General features: G+C 41.9%; 1 protein-coding gene across 1 annotated transcript in view; it reads left to right on the top strand.

The window, feature by feature from the left end:
* The window catches only part of LOC118329788 (regulating synaptic membrane exocytosis protein 1-like), a gene marked incomplete at its 5' end in the record, with an annotated part of 61,109 nt that extends 49,864 nt beyond the window's left edge, over positions 1–11,245 (top strand). The window contains 10 exon segments of the mRNA XM_035664093.1: positions 1,976–2,085; positions 3,105–3,223; positions 4,156–4,316; positions 4,437–4,651; positions 5,464–5,496; positions 6,670–6,835; positions 6,967–7,079; positions 7,384–7,485; positions 7,668–7,807; positions 8,784–11,245. Coding sequence (XP_035519986.1) covers positions 1,976–2,085; positions 3,105–3,223; positions 4,156–4,316; positions 4,437–4,651; positions 5,464–5,496; positions 6,670–6,835; positions 6,967–7,079; positions 7,384–7,485; positions 7,668–7,807; positions 8,784–9,002 — 1,378 coding nt within the window.
* Positions 11,246–13,020: the final 1,775 nt, after the last annotated feature.

A 13,020-nucleotide genomic window follows, 5' to 3' on the forward strand; every position in this document is an offset into this window, starting at 1 on the left:
GACACAGAGGCAGATCCGCCTTTTTGTTTAATTTGCTGTACATACTGTGCTGAGAACAAGACAGGGCTGCTTTCGCACACCTTTATACTTCTACCTGTGTATGCGTATGTGTGTGTGTGTTTCTGTGAGCTGTCTTTGCCACATCACAACCTCGGACACTGCTGTTGTTCTGTGTTTGTGTATATGTGTTGTGATGACGTGTGGACACTCGAAGGTCATTGTTTATCAGTGTCATTTTGTGTTGTGTAAAGTGTAAAAGGCCTGTTTTGCATAATTTTGATCTGTTTCAGCATTCCTCACGCAACACCTGAACATTTTTAATAGGGTATTTTGTAAATCACAAGGGCGAAGAGACCATTAATTATATCACAATTAATAGATTTAGCATCAGGAATTGTATTCTCTTGCTCTATGAATATAAAAGCAGAGTGGATGGCCAGTAAAATGGCAATTTTAAATTGAAGCTTTTTACAGTAGAACTGGTGAAAAATGTCATACTCAACAGAATAATGACAATTCAAAGACATTAGCTGCATTTTTCTGTTACTATTTTGTCATCAACATGCAGTTAACCCTTCCTAAGTCCCGCCCCTTTTTGCTCTGTGCTCCAATAACAGCTGAGCAAGCCTCGGTCAACTTTCTCCTTTCCTGTACTTTGATATGCTATGTGCTAATGGTAGCTAAGGCTAATCTATGTTGAAAAGACAACCACATATTGAAGATGGTTAATAAATAAAAACCACATACACTGTAAAAAAAATGGAAATATTCCTGCAGCTTTGGCACCAAAAAAAATACTGTAAAATAACAGAATATTTTACTGTTAATTACTGCAGATGTATTTTAACAGCTAGCTAATCTACATTAATTGTTAGCTAACTTGTTCCTTCTCACTAGCTAACTAGTTACCTAACCATTGATTAACTTGCAAGTTAGCTAGTGTTTTGCCAACATTAGCTCACCTAAGATGTGACTATATTATAGTATGTAGCTTTGATCTTTTAACCATCTTCAAAATGTGGTTCTCTTCTCAACATAGATGAGGCTAGCACGTAGCATATCTAATGATGCATTCCATTTACCTCGGAAGTCTGAGGTCTGACGTCGGAGCTCACACCCGAGTTGACTTCCAGTGCAACGAGTCGGACAACCGAGCTCTAGCAAAATCATGTTGTATTTCATTTATTCAAACAGGTCTTGGACAGTAATGTGTCAAGATTCTGACTTCAAATGTAATGCACCATAAGTAAAGGAGAAAGTTGACCGAGGGTCCTGAAGGGGCGGGACTTAAGAAGGATGAATTGATCTGATTTGAGCGATGTGCTCCAGTTACAGGTAATTCACGGTGAAATGAATAACCCCCGTTCTGGGGTCTTTTGTGAGAATGGATTACAGTGAATGAATGTCTGCAGATCTGGTGGGATTTGTGCTTGAAGGCTTTCACTTTCTCCATGTGTTCTTTCACCGTCTAAATCTTTATTTGCTGCTCTTTCTGCAACAGGATGCCTCACTGTCGAACCCCTGAACAAGCTTCACTTTGCTTCACTTTGTCAATACGTTGTTGCCACTGATTGTTCACAGAAATATTGTTGCTGTTCTTTTATTTCCTCAACTGATGCTCTTCCTGTTGCCATATTTGATGTTACACATCTTCAGACAGGAAATATAAAATGATAACAGTTGTTTTTTCGCTCAGTTTCTGTGTTCCTGCAGGTGAATTTCAACCACTTGTAATGTCAAAATAATACTGTGTGAATAGGATTAACTCAAGAACTATGAACTCCAGCCAGGAAGTGAGTGGTGCTGCAGTGTACACCCTGGATCACAGACATATTGACTTCTCTCTCTCTTTTTATCTCCATTCTTTTCATCCTTTTGCTTTTGTTCATTCTTCTTCAACCCTCTCCTCTTCCTCTCCCCCCCTCTGGCTGTTCTCTCCTCTGTCTGCTTCACTATCATGTTATTTTTGTGTTAGGGGCCACCTCCAAGGTGGTTCGTCTCTCTCCTCCTCAGTGACGTCCTCCTCGGCCCGCAGAGTACGGCAACTCCCACAGCTTCCCCCCAAGAGCAGCACCGTAGAACAAGGTATATGTTGAGGATTGGGAGTGTGTACTGAATTATGTTTAAGTCTAGGTGAGAGGCAATATGTGCATCAGCTTGTACAGTGTTGTTCCCTGTGTTGCGCTGGACTGATGCAATGACATTCACATGATAAATAAAAAAATATAAATCTTTGTTTAAGAAATCCTTTCTGGAATTTAAATTGGACAGCTGAAAGTCAGCGGAGCATATTGTCAATCACACTCTTTGATTTATGTATTGCGTATTGAGGGAACCAGGAGGAAGAGTTACAGGGTGTTATGTGCTGGACAACCTCACTGTGATGACAGGAGGCTCCAGGAAGTCAACACTAGAAATAATCCAGCAAGTAACTCCCTGGAAAACCAAAAGTTGCTGGACATTTTTGAGTTTAATTGTTTTATTATTATAATGTTACTCAGTATGCTGCACATTATTTGTCTGAGTGCATCTCCAAATTTAAGTTGGACACTGTAAAGTTAATTTGTTAAAGTGGAAGAATAATTGTTGTTGCTCGTCTTTCTTTTGGTTTAGATATTCTGAGATATTACACTTACTGTCCTCACCAAGATTAATGAATACAGATGCAGTACAATTTGTTGTTCTTATTCTCTGTTTTCCGCCTGAATTTGTCTTTTGTACAATGCAAAGAGAAATTAAAACTCACTTACTTGCTTTAAGTCCTATTGAGAAACAAAATGTAGTGGCCAAATCATCCTGCCAAAAAAAGTTAGATTTAAAAAAAAATTGAAAAATGATCCTGGCAAAGCCTTTTTTCCCACCTGTTAAAAAAAAAGAAATATTAGAATTATTACGCTGGCAAAAAATTTTTTCACTTGTTCTTGAGTCATAAACACAAGAGAGGGAACAATTTAGATCAGACTCACTTGCCACTCAGGGCTTCCATACTCTTTTTTTTTTGTGTAGATAGAGGGAATTAAAAGTGCAGCGTGTGATTAAATTAGAGGTTATTGAGTTTCTTGTATTTTGTGTATGTGTGTGTGTGTGTGTGTGTGTGTGTGTAGCCCTGGTAGCAGAGGAGTGTGTTCGTCAGCTCCAGATGAGGGTTATTTCCAACAGGGTGTCAGCCGCCACCACCTCCAGCCAACAGGACCTGGACCGAGCCCTCAAGAACAAACGGGAGGTGGGCTGCAACTATTTTCCTTTGGCTTCATTTAGCCTGACAGTTCACTTTAAAACAAACTCATCAGGAGAATGGAGGGGGACAATAAGGGTTCCAGCTGGAGAGAACGAGCCATAATGTTGCTGAAGTGCATCGCAGTGAATTGCATTTACTGTCTAAGAAAGTAATAAATTATGTTACCGTAATGGCGAAGACCACTCAATAAAATGAATTGGTTCCAACTGGGCAGTCGCTCAAGAATGTACCTAACTCTTCCAATTCAGAAGTGTATAATCCATACTGGCTGGTTTTCCTGTCCCTAACTTACAGAAATCTGACAGTTTAATGGCGATGTCCTGACTTTCACACATGTCCACATGCCAGTAGTTCCACTCTTTTGTACGCATCCTGTCAGTGCTGTCTTTGTGATGCATTACACTGTCCCCCATCTGACTGAATGTGAAATGATTTCAATCTGACGGCGTAGATCATCAGCACAAACTGACGTGAACATCCAAAAGTGTCAGTAATGCTGTGAAATGGATGAAAACGTGTAGAAAGTGATAAGGTGACGGTGATCAAGGCTTCATCCTTCTGAGATTTACAATAGCTTTCATATTCTGTTACAAAATCTAAATTGTTAATATCTGCAACTTCTTTGCCAACTTCTGAGGGAAATGGCTCATTTGCAAATCAAGGTTGATGAGAGCTGTGAGACTGAACTGAAGTTGTGGGCAGTAAAACGAAACAATGAGCTGAAAGACACCAAGAAGGCTCTGTAGAGCTGATTGTTAGGATAGGTATTTCATCCATCCAATGTAAAAACATTGATTAGTTCATCAGATCATTGACACCTCTCCTCATAGTTTACTGATTGATTCTCAGTGCATGGTTTGCAGTATCTGGCACTAATATGTCTTAACATCATTTTGGTTGATGTATGTTTCCTGCAGCTCTACAAGGACCAGAGGAGGAGCAGCGAGAACGTTTCCCATAAGTCTTCAGACAGTGATGTCAGCGACGTGTCAGCCATCTCTCGAACCAGCAGTGCCTCTCGCATCAGTAGCACCAGCTACATGTCCATCCAGTCAGAGAGACCCCGGGGACGCTTCAGGTACCACCTCACTTACACACTCGCTGTGTATTATTGCTCATGTTTGGTAAAAGGGAAGTCATGCAAAATAAAGGTAGTTTTGGGTGACGTTATGCGATTGTTATTAAATGTGATAATTAGCAGGGCCATGCGCGCAACGGGCCGCCACATGATGAAGAGCACCAGCGTGAGTGGTGAGATCTACGGCATGGAGCACACTGACGGCAGTCAATCAGACACGGCGCTCGGCAGCCTGGGAAGTGGTATCAAGAAGCGGCGCTCGAGCCTCAGCCAACGTGTTGTCGCCATCCTGCCGTCCAGACGCAGCCGGAGTACCTCGCAGCTCAGCCAGACAGGTCAGAGAACAGTGTGACTAACAGTCTGAGAAATCAGCACCCAAATACACGCAGAAAGGCAGAAAGAAACATACACAGATAAACAAGATAGCCTACACTGTCACCACCAAGCACAGACCCTCATTGAAGGCCTTTAACATTGCTGTGTGTGTGTCATTGCTTCAAAGAAGCACCTCCACAATAATTGTAAGACATTAGTGTAATTACTGTAAATAAATAATACCTTCGCCAAGAAGATTGGCAGCATATAATGGCATCTAGTCTGTTTTATATTGCGTGGTAAATCCGTCTTTGCATTTGGCAGATGATGGACAAAGTTAAAAGACTATAAAACAAATACATGCTGTGAGCACAGGGCCAGTATGGTGCACATTTCTGCAGACTGCAGGGGGCTGTTAGTGGCTGCAGTGCGCTCTAAAAGCTCAAAACACTCCAAAACAGGGATCTTTTATGACTTGAGAAATTGATTTAGCGTATTTGTTAGAATGGATAGATAATGTGTTTGGTTGCTTTACAATTAAAACTCCACAGGGTACCTTAGATTGTATTGTACTTTCTCTAACGTTAAATGTGCCTCCACAACTGGTTTGGATAAAGCAGTGTTTGTCATGGGTCTGGTAGTTTAGGACAAACACACATACACACAAACACACACACACAAACACTATACATGGAGACTATAATGCAGACAACAACCTCTGTGTCATTAACACTGTAACACTTTCAGATAATTTTACCAGTGTATCCAGTGTTGCTGTTGTTTCTGATGTTGTTGTTTATTGGCTTTGTTGTTGTTGTGTGTGTTATTTCAGAGGCGGCGGGTAAGGCGGCGGACAGACAGAAAGGTAAAGCAATAGTTAGACAGACAGACAGTTTGAAAGGAAGGCAGACAGACACTGTAAGACAGGAAGATAGGAATACTGTGTCAAGGCTCAGGTGGTGCTTTTAAAGACCTCTAGGTGCTATAAAGATAATAAAGCAGCATGATGTTATATTATATAGCAGGTAAACCTATTTAGAGGGTTAAATACATTATGTTGCAGCTGTTAGATGTAACGTCTGTGATGTTTAATTGCATTGAGAAATGTTAGAGAGTAAGTTAACCAATAAAGCATTTAAGGTTTTAAGAGACACAGATGCAGATGAAATAGGGCAAACTCAGGCAGACAGGGCACCACAGAAAGAGAATGATAGAGGAGAGTTGCAGAATAGTTCTGTTCCCTGCTCCTCCAGCCCTTCCTGAACTCTGTCTCCGGCACGCTTCCTTACGCTACCCTGTCACCATTGTGTTATAAAAGGCTGGTCCAGTTCTACAAGAAGCCTGGCTGAGCCAAACACGTTTGTCTCCATAGTCTGATTGTTGCAAGGTACATTGCGTGTCCTTTCATGTCTTCAAAAAGAAACTGGTATCCTTTTTGGGTGGACTGAAAGGACGCTATTATGAATAACAGCAGGCTTTTAAAAAGAGCTGGACTCCTCCTTTATGTCTGGATATATGATTTCTTCAACCCTTGTTGTTTTACCTTCTCATCCTCACCAAATTGACTGACCCATGTTGTCTTCCTGCAGTGACCTCATCATCTAAATAAAATAGATCATTCCTATTTTCCAAAAATTATATGTGATTTTCCTAGATTAACTCTTTCCCCAACCCCCCCGAAGATTGTCATGTATTTATCTTGTTTGGGGATGTTGGTGAGGTCACCCTGGAATATTAATTTGCATGGCATGGCCTGCAAATTGAGAAACCTCAGCCTATAGTTATCAGGCTTGTCAGAGTTACTACCTTGAGTAGATGCAAAAAAGTATGACTGGAAAAAGATTCAACTCAACCTCTAAGAACCTGTGACCTAGTATTATCATATCAGTGATACAGTCATACTCCGTACAAATGCAGGACCAGATTGAGTTTCGAGGGAAGGTATGAAATGAGATGCCTGATAACTGATAACAGCTTCGCTTAAAATGACACAAGCAAAGTCTAATTGTGTAAGACCTCTTTTCTGTGTTTGCCACAGAAGCATCAGCAGGTAAAAAGGGCAGTAAGGCCGGCAGCAGCAGCATCCAGAGGAGCGTGGAGACGGGCATGGCTGTGGAGTACCCACGGGGAGGGACGGCCATGAACCGGCAGGCCAGCAGAGAGTCCACCGATGGCAGCATGAACAGCTACAGCTCTGAGGGGAAGTACGTACACACTAGAGGATTACACCTGCATGTGAACAAGTATTATTGTTAGTATTAAACAGCTTTTGTATAGATCTATGCAGTTGACTAACCCTTGTGTGTTTTGAGTAATTCGTGTGTGTGCGTGTCAGTCTGATCTTCTCAGGTATGCGTTTGGGTGCCGACAGTCAGTTCAGTGACTTCCTGGATGGTTTAGGCCCCGGTCAGCTGGTTGGCCGGCAAACACTGGCAACACCTGCCATGGGTGAGTGGTGGCTCCATCAAATCCACTGCACATTCCATATCCCACACCACATCTCTGTGTTTGTAATGCAAGGAAACTGCAAATATGAGGTTCTGTTCTTCTCATTACATGAAAAAATTGAAGAATATCAGTGTATTTCACCTTGTTAATATATATGTACTGTATATATAATGTATTTGCTGCTTTGAGAACTTGGAGAAGAGCTAAAATATGCAAACTCTAACAAGTAGTTTGTGATAATTTTACAATAATTTGTCTAAATGTGGTTTGTATGTGTGTTTGTGTATGTCTTCCTTACATACAGGTGATGTTCAGATCGGTTTGATGGATAAGAAAGGCCAGCTGGAGGTCGAGGTGATCAGGGCACGAGGCCTTACCTCCAAACCGGGCTCCAAATCCCTCCCAGGTAACACACACACACCCACACACACACACACACACACACACACTCAGACCTTAAATACAGACCATGCCTGATGCCTCAATGTCAAACTCCAACACACATACAACCCAACAAAGCTTGCTTCTTCTCCCTCCTGCATCATCCTCTCTTTTTGCTCTCTCTTAACCCCGTCCCTCCATCACCAGCTCCCTATGTCAAGGTGTACCTGCTGGATAATGGAAGTTGTAAAGCCAAAAAGAAAACCAAGATTGCACGAAAGACCCTGGAGCCGCTCTACCAGCAGCACTTGCTCTTTGATGAGAGTCCCCAGGGCAAGGTGCTTCAGGTAATACTCTGTGTGTGCGTGGGAGGGTCTACCTAGTAACAGTCTCAAACAGGCTGAACAACCAACTGTTGCCCACTTTGTAATGAGAATGTCTGTAAAAAGGTTTAATCTTAAATAATGGCATGCAATAGAGAAAGCTTTTAGCTCATGATTTAACAGAAAATTACCACATTACAGTGTAATTACCTCTATACTCGAGCTGTAGAGACTTTAGACATGAATAGACTTAATTGCCATTAAGAGCTGACTAATACTTTACTTGGAACCTTAAAGCAAAAAAATATCTAGTCTCAAGTTTTGACCTGTTAAAATTCTGGAGCAAAAAAAAACAAGACAAGAAGACCATTTTATTGTCAGCCCTGTGCATTAAAGTAACATCTCCGCTATGTAACACAGCTTTAAAAGGAAAATGCCATGTCATTGTATTTCTCAGCATTCAGAGACCTGAAAGACTTGGAACTGACTTTCAATTTGCTCTTAAAGACGTAAGACTTGTTTGTATTCATTTCAGTCATTTTAATTACTTATTTTTTGAATTATTTAGACTGGACTGGATTTGAGTTGGACTCTTGAATGACATGAAACTTAAGTTGTCCTGAATGATAACTCTAGACTTGACATGAACTAGCCAAGACTCTCCTTGGATGTGTTTTGAATGACTTAAGACTTGAGACTTGACTTGATATTTAACTTTAAACTTGACCTGGACTTTGACTTTTTGATCTTGGACTTGTTTCTAAATTTGAAAACAGCTCTGTGTCATTGACTTTGACAGTGTCAGTTAGCTTGGTCTAAAAGCATTAAGAGCACCCTTTCTACCTTAAAGCTAGGGTCGGTAGGAGGATTTGATTTATTGACCGCTGTCGGGATGTAAAGATTATTTCAACAAATACAACAAACAAAACCCCCTAGCTTTAGGAATGATTCATAAACATGTTGATCAATGCTTACCAGTTTAACTCTCCTCTCCCTCTAGGTGATAGTGTGGGGCGACTATGGACGATTGGACCACAAATGTTTCATGGGTGTAGCACAGATCCTATTGGAGGACCTGGACCTCTCAAGCACGGTGATTGGCTGGTACAAACTGTTTCCGCCATCCTCATTGGTGGACCCTACATTAGCTCCGCTCACGCGGCTGGCGTCTCAGACGTCATTGGACAGCTCAGGACCGCCACCGGGCGTTCGGTCCTAGTGACCGAATGGCAACCGCAAACCCTAAACCCCCCTGATATCCCTTAAATGATAAAATAATGGACCACTGCTACTGGACCAGAACTGAGCAGAGGGCGAGAATACGCCCCGAGGACGACAATCCGGAAGCCCTCAGTCAACCAGTGAAAAGCCAGACAGAGCGACAGGGAATAAGAGAGAGAAAGAGAGAGAGGGAGAGACAGAACTAGCCAATCAAAGTTTAGCTGGAGTCTGACAATCATGTCTCACACCTTCCCTCTTCCTCCTCCGTATGCCTTTTTGTTTTCACAGCTTTGCTTTCTTTGTTTTCTCCTCTCAACTGCAGCAGTGGAGGTTTCTGTCCAACATTCTTCATTCCTCTCTTCTGTTCTTCTTTCTTTCTTCTCCCCTTATTTTCCTGTGCAGCCCCGATTAAAGCACCCGATCAAAGTGGAGTCCTCCACCCTAGTAGCCCTCCAGCCAATCAGCGTAGAGCTCACTGCGAGGCCACAGGGATGGGTGGTGTGAACGACGTGTAGGGGTTAGTGAGTAGCAAACTTGAGGCAGCTTCCTGCGGCCGTACCGTCACGTAAAGGTTGGCTGTTGTCTCTGCCGGTGTTACCGTGGTAACAGTATCGTCGTACATGAGCACGTGGGGCAGCGGCCCGGCACGGTCTGGCGACCTCTTCAGGTGCACATTGTTAGCCTTGTTGTGATGTATGAAAGCGAGCACAAGAGAAGCTTGACTCCTTAATCCAGACGGAGGCGAGCGAAAGGTTTTGCTCTGTCTAAACAAAGAGGAAAGAAAACAGAGGCCAAATCCACTTTTTGCTTTTTATTTTTTCATTTGGAATCATTTTTTTTCTGTCTTTGTTTTGCCCAGAGTTCAGAATGGTAACTTGCGGTGCAGACTCCCTCTGTGTACGTGTGTGTTTGGTTTTCATGCGACGGTGCGCCAAAGGCCGACAATAAAGGTCAGGTCACATTCGCCCGAACACCCTTTGCCCAACCCCGGTCTCCTCCCCCTTTCCAGACCCCTCAAACTCCCCCTGTAGGAGGGAGCAGCATGACTCGGGGACGCACCCCCGCCCCGGCCCCAAGCTGCATGCACGTTTCTTTTGTTCAGTTTGTTTCGTTTTTTGTTTTGTTCTCTACTTTTTTGTAAAATAGAAGACGAGACAAATTAACGAACAATTCTCAAAAAAACAAAAACAGAAAAAAAGACTAGACTTATGTGTGTTAGTTCCACATACTTTTAGGCCAGCTTGTATGTTGCATGTTCTTGTACAGTTTGCTCGTACTGAATATGAATACAAACCGAGAAAAGCCAAGCCATCCCCGCCCCTAACAGGAGCGGACCAATAGGGGGGGATTAACTCCGCCCAGGCCACGCCTACCACTCTGGGTCTAAATATAAATATTAGGAAGTCTCCGGAAAAAAAAAATTATCTTTGTTTCAGTTTTTTTTTAACCCTTTGAACAACAGTGCTGTTCTGTAGTACTGAGCATACTCGAGCCCCTGGCGTATCTGCGGGTGTAGGTGTCTAAACTGTAGTTTAACACAGTCGGGGCTAGAGACAGAGATAGAGAATGTGTGTATAACAGCTAAATGTATATGAAGTATCATTATGAGTTTGACAGAAATTATAAAGATATAGATATATGAATATAAAAAGAGTGTATCTGACTGCACACCCGTCACCAACACACACACATGCACACCTTGTACATACAAACCAGGATGAGCGGCTTGAACTTAAGTTATGAACAAACAAAACATCGCTGACACACAAACATTCCTGGTCTTGTTGAAGGGAATTTGCGTCCTGTGGATGTGCTCGAGCCGCTGAGCGGCACGGAGCCACAAGGCGGCGCTAATAGGCCTTTATTTTTGTCCCAGTTGCAGAAAAACAAGCAGAACCAATTGGAACAAAGTTTACTTTCTTCTCCTTAAACCCTCTCCCCTGTTTATTATGATTGGTTTGGACTGGACTTCTAAAGCCAATGAGAAATCTGATTTTTGCAGACATATTTTGCGGATGTTTCTGTTGAAACCCTTGGCGGTGTGGCCGACTGCCCTTTCCTTTGTCAGTATTACTCCAGGAATACTGATTGTTTACAGCCCATGGCTCCCCACTCCCAAACCACGATTTTAGACGAAAGACTAAGTATTCACTGCAACAGTTCTTGTTTGTATAACAGATGTGGCTCTACTGATGTGTATGTTTTATATTCAAGAGTTCATTTTTATTATTTACAAATAAAAGACTGTGTGGAAGAAGATCATGGCTTTTTGAACCGAGTGGTCTCAAATTATTGGGGAGGAGGTGACTTCAGAGCCGCATTTAACATGTGATGATTTACTTTTCACTGGTGCACACACACACACACACACACACACACAGAGGGAGAAAGAGAGAGAGAGAATGTTGGAGCAATACAAGGTAAACCTTTTAACCATTCAATAAAATGCATAATATTCTTATTTATTCTTATAAACAGCAGGTTGGAATCGAATCCAGGCGGCTGTGGTCAGGACTCGGCCTACATGGGGTGAGCTACCCTGCGCCCCAGCTGGCTCTATTCTCACGGGTCAAACCACTGCAGGACAGTTGCTTCTCTAAAACTCCCTTTTTTATCCAGTGGCTGTGAAAGCTACGCTACGCCCATCGGGGAAAATCTCGAGTCTCAAGCTGTGCAGATTCAGGCGGAATATGATGGAAAAAACGTGTCCCACAAAGATAACATACTGAACTCAACTTTATTTATGTAGCACCTTTCATACAAACCAGCCCAAAGTGCTTCACAGAGCAAACTGAATCAGTTAGATTTTGCAGAAGGTACAGCACACACACATTTGGTTTGCTCACTTCTTTATTTGTATGTTTGTCCACCAATAAAGCTACAAATCTTCACATATTAGTAATATTACAATGATTGATGAAAGTCATATCTGACTGAAAATCAGATGTTAATAACTGACTACAGATTAAAAGTAATTATTTTAAAGCTGTTCCCCCACTCTACCTCTTAATGTGCAAGTCCTTGATCATTTTAGTTTCAGCTCATTTGGACCCTAGCAGTCCTCATCCCAGGGTGCTACTGCCCCCCTGTGGTGTGATCAGGAATGACTCATTTTCAATGCTGTGTATATTTCACTTTATATACTTTTCAGACCAAGAACCACATTACTGAAAGTTACATTTTTTCCAATTGTTCAGTACACAGTGGTGAGCGCTGTTAATTAATATTATTTTAATGATCTTCCTTCCATCCACCCAGAACCATCACAGAGATAGGAAATAGACCAAATATGGTTTTATGAGCTCACATTTACTCTTTTTATTTATGTCATATAACTGATTAAAAAGACAAATGACCTTTAAGATACAAGCATAGACGTAGAAGTAGATATAGATATAGAAGTATATAGACTGACCATACTGTAGGAGTGCACTGTAGACACACGTCACTATAGATTAATTAAGATTAATTATAGACTCCTCAGTGAGTGCTATCTCAACTAACTCATGGAGTGCTCAGCAGACACTGACACAGGTAAAGCCAACTGTCATTTAAACACATTTGATTGAGGACAGTTGGGCTGGTAGGTGTAAATGTGAAGCAATACAGGCACATTACCATCCAGTCACACATGGCAATTATTGTCCTCTTATCAGTTAATGCATCATCAGCTCCGAAAGTCAGCAATCTGAATTCTGGCGCTGTCACCATATCAGATTTTAACTCAACCATTATCCAAACCCAAAGAATTCACAATAACAATTTACTACAGGAAATCTGAAAAGAAAATGCTATTTTCTTTTTTTAAATCTCTTAATTAGTTTTGCACAGCAAATATAACATACATAATAATAATAATAATAATAATAATAATAAGTTATGTGGTTGTTTATTACAAACACTAATACAACCCACTCACATCCCCTCCAGGTCCTGATCCCCCCCCTTAAAGGTCAGATCCTCTTCCCACCCACCTACCCCAGTGTCTCATTCACACACACACGCACGCACGCGCA

This window comes from Morone saxatilis, unplaced genomic scaffold (genome assembly GCF_004916995.1).
Source record: "Morone saxatilis isolate NCDOM2014 unplaced genomic scaffold, NCSU_SB_2.0 Contig19, whole genome shotgun sequence".
Taxonomy (NCBI): Eukaryota; Metazoa; Chordata; class Actinopteri; family Moronidae; genus Morone; species Morone saxatilis.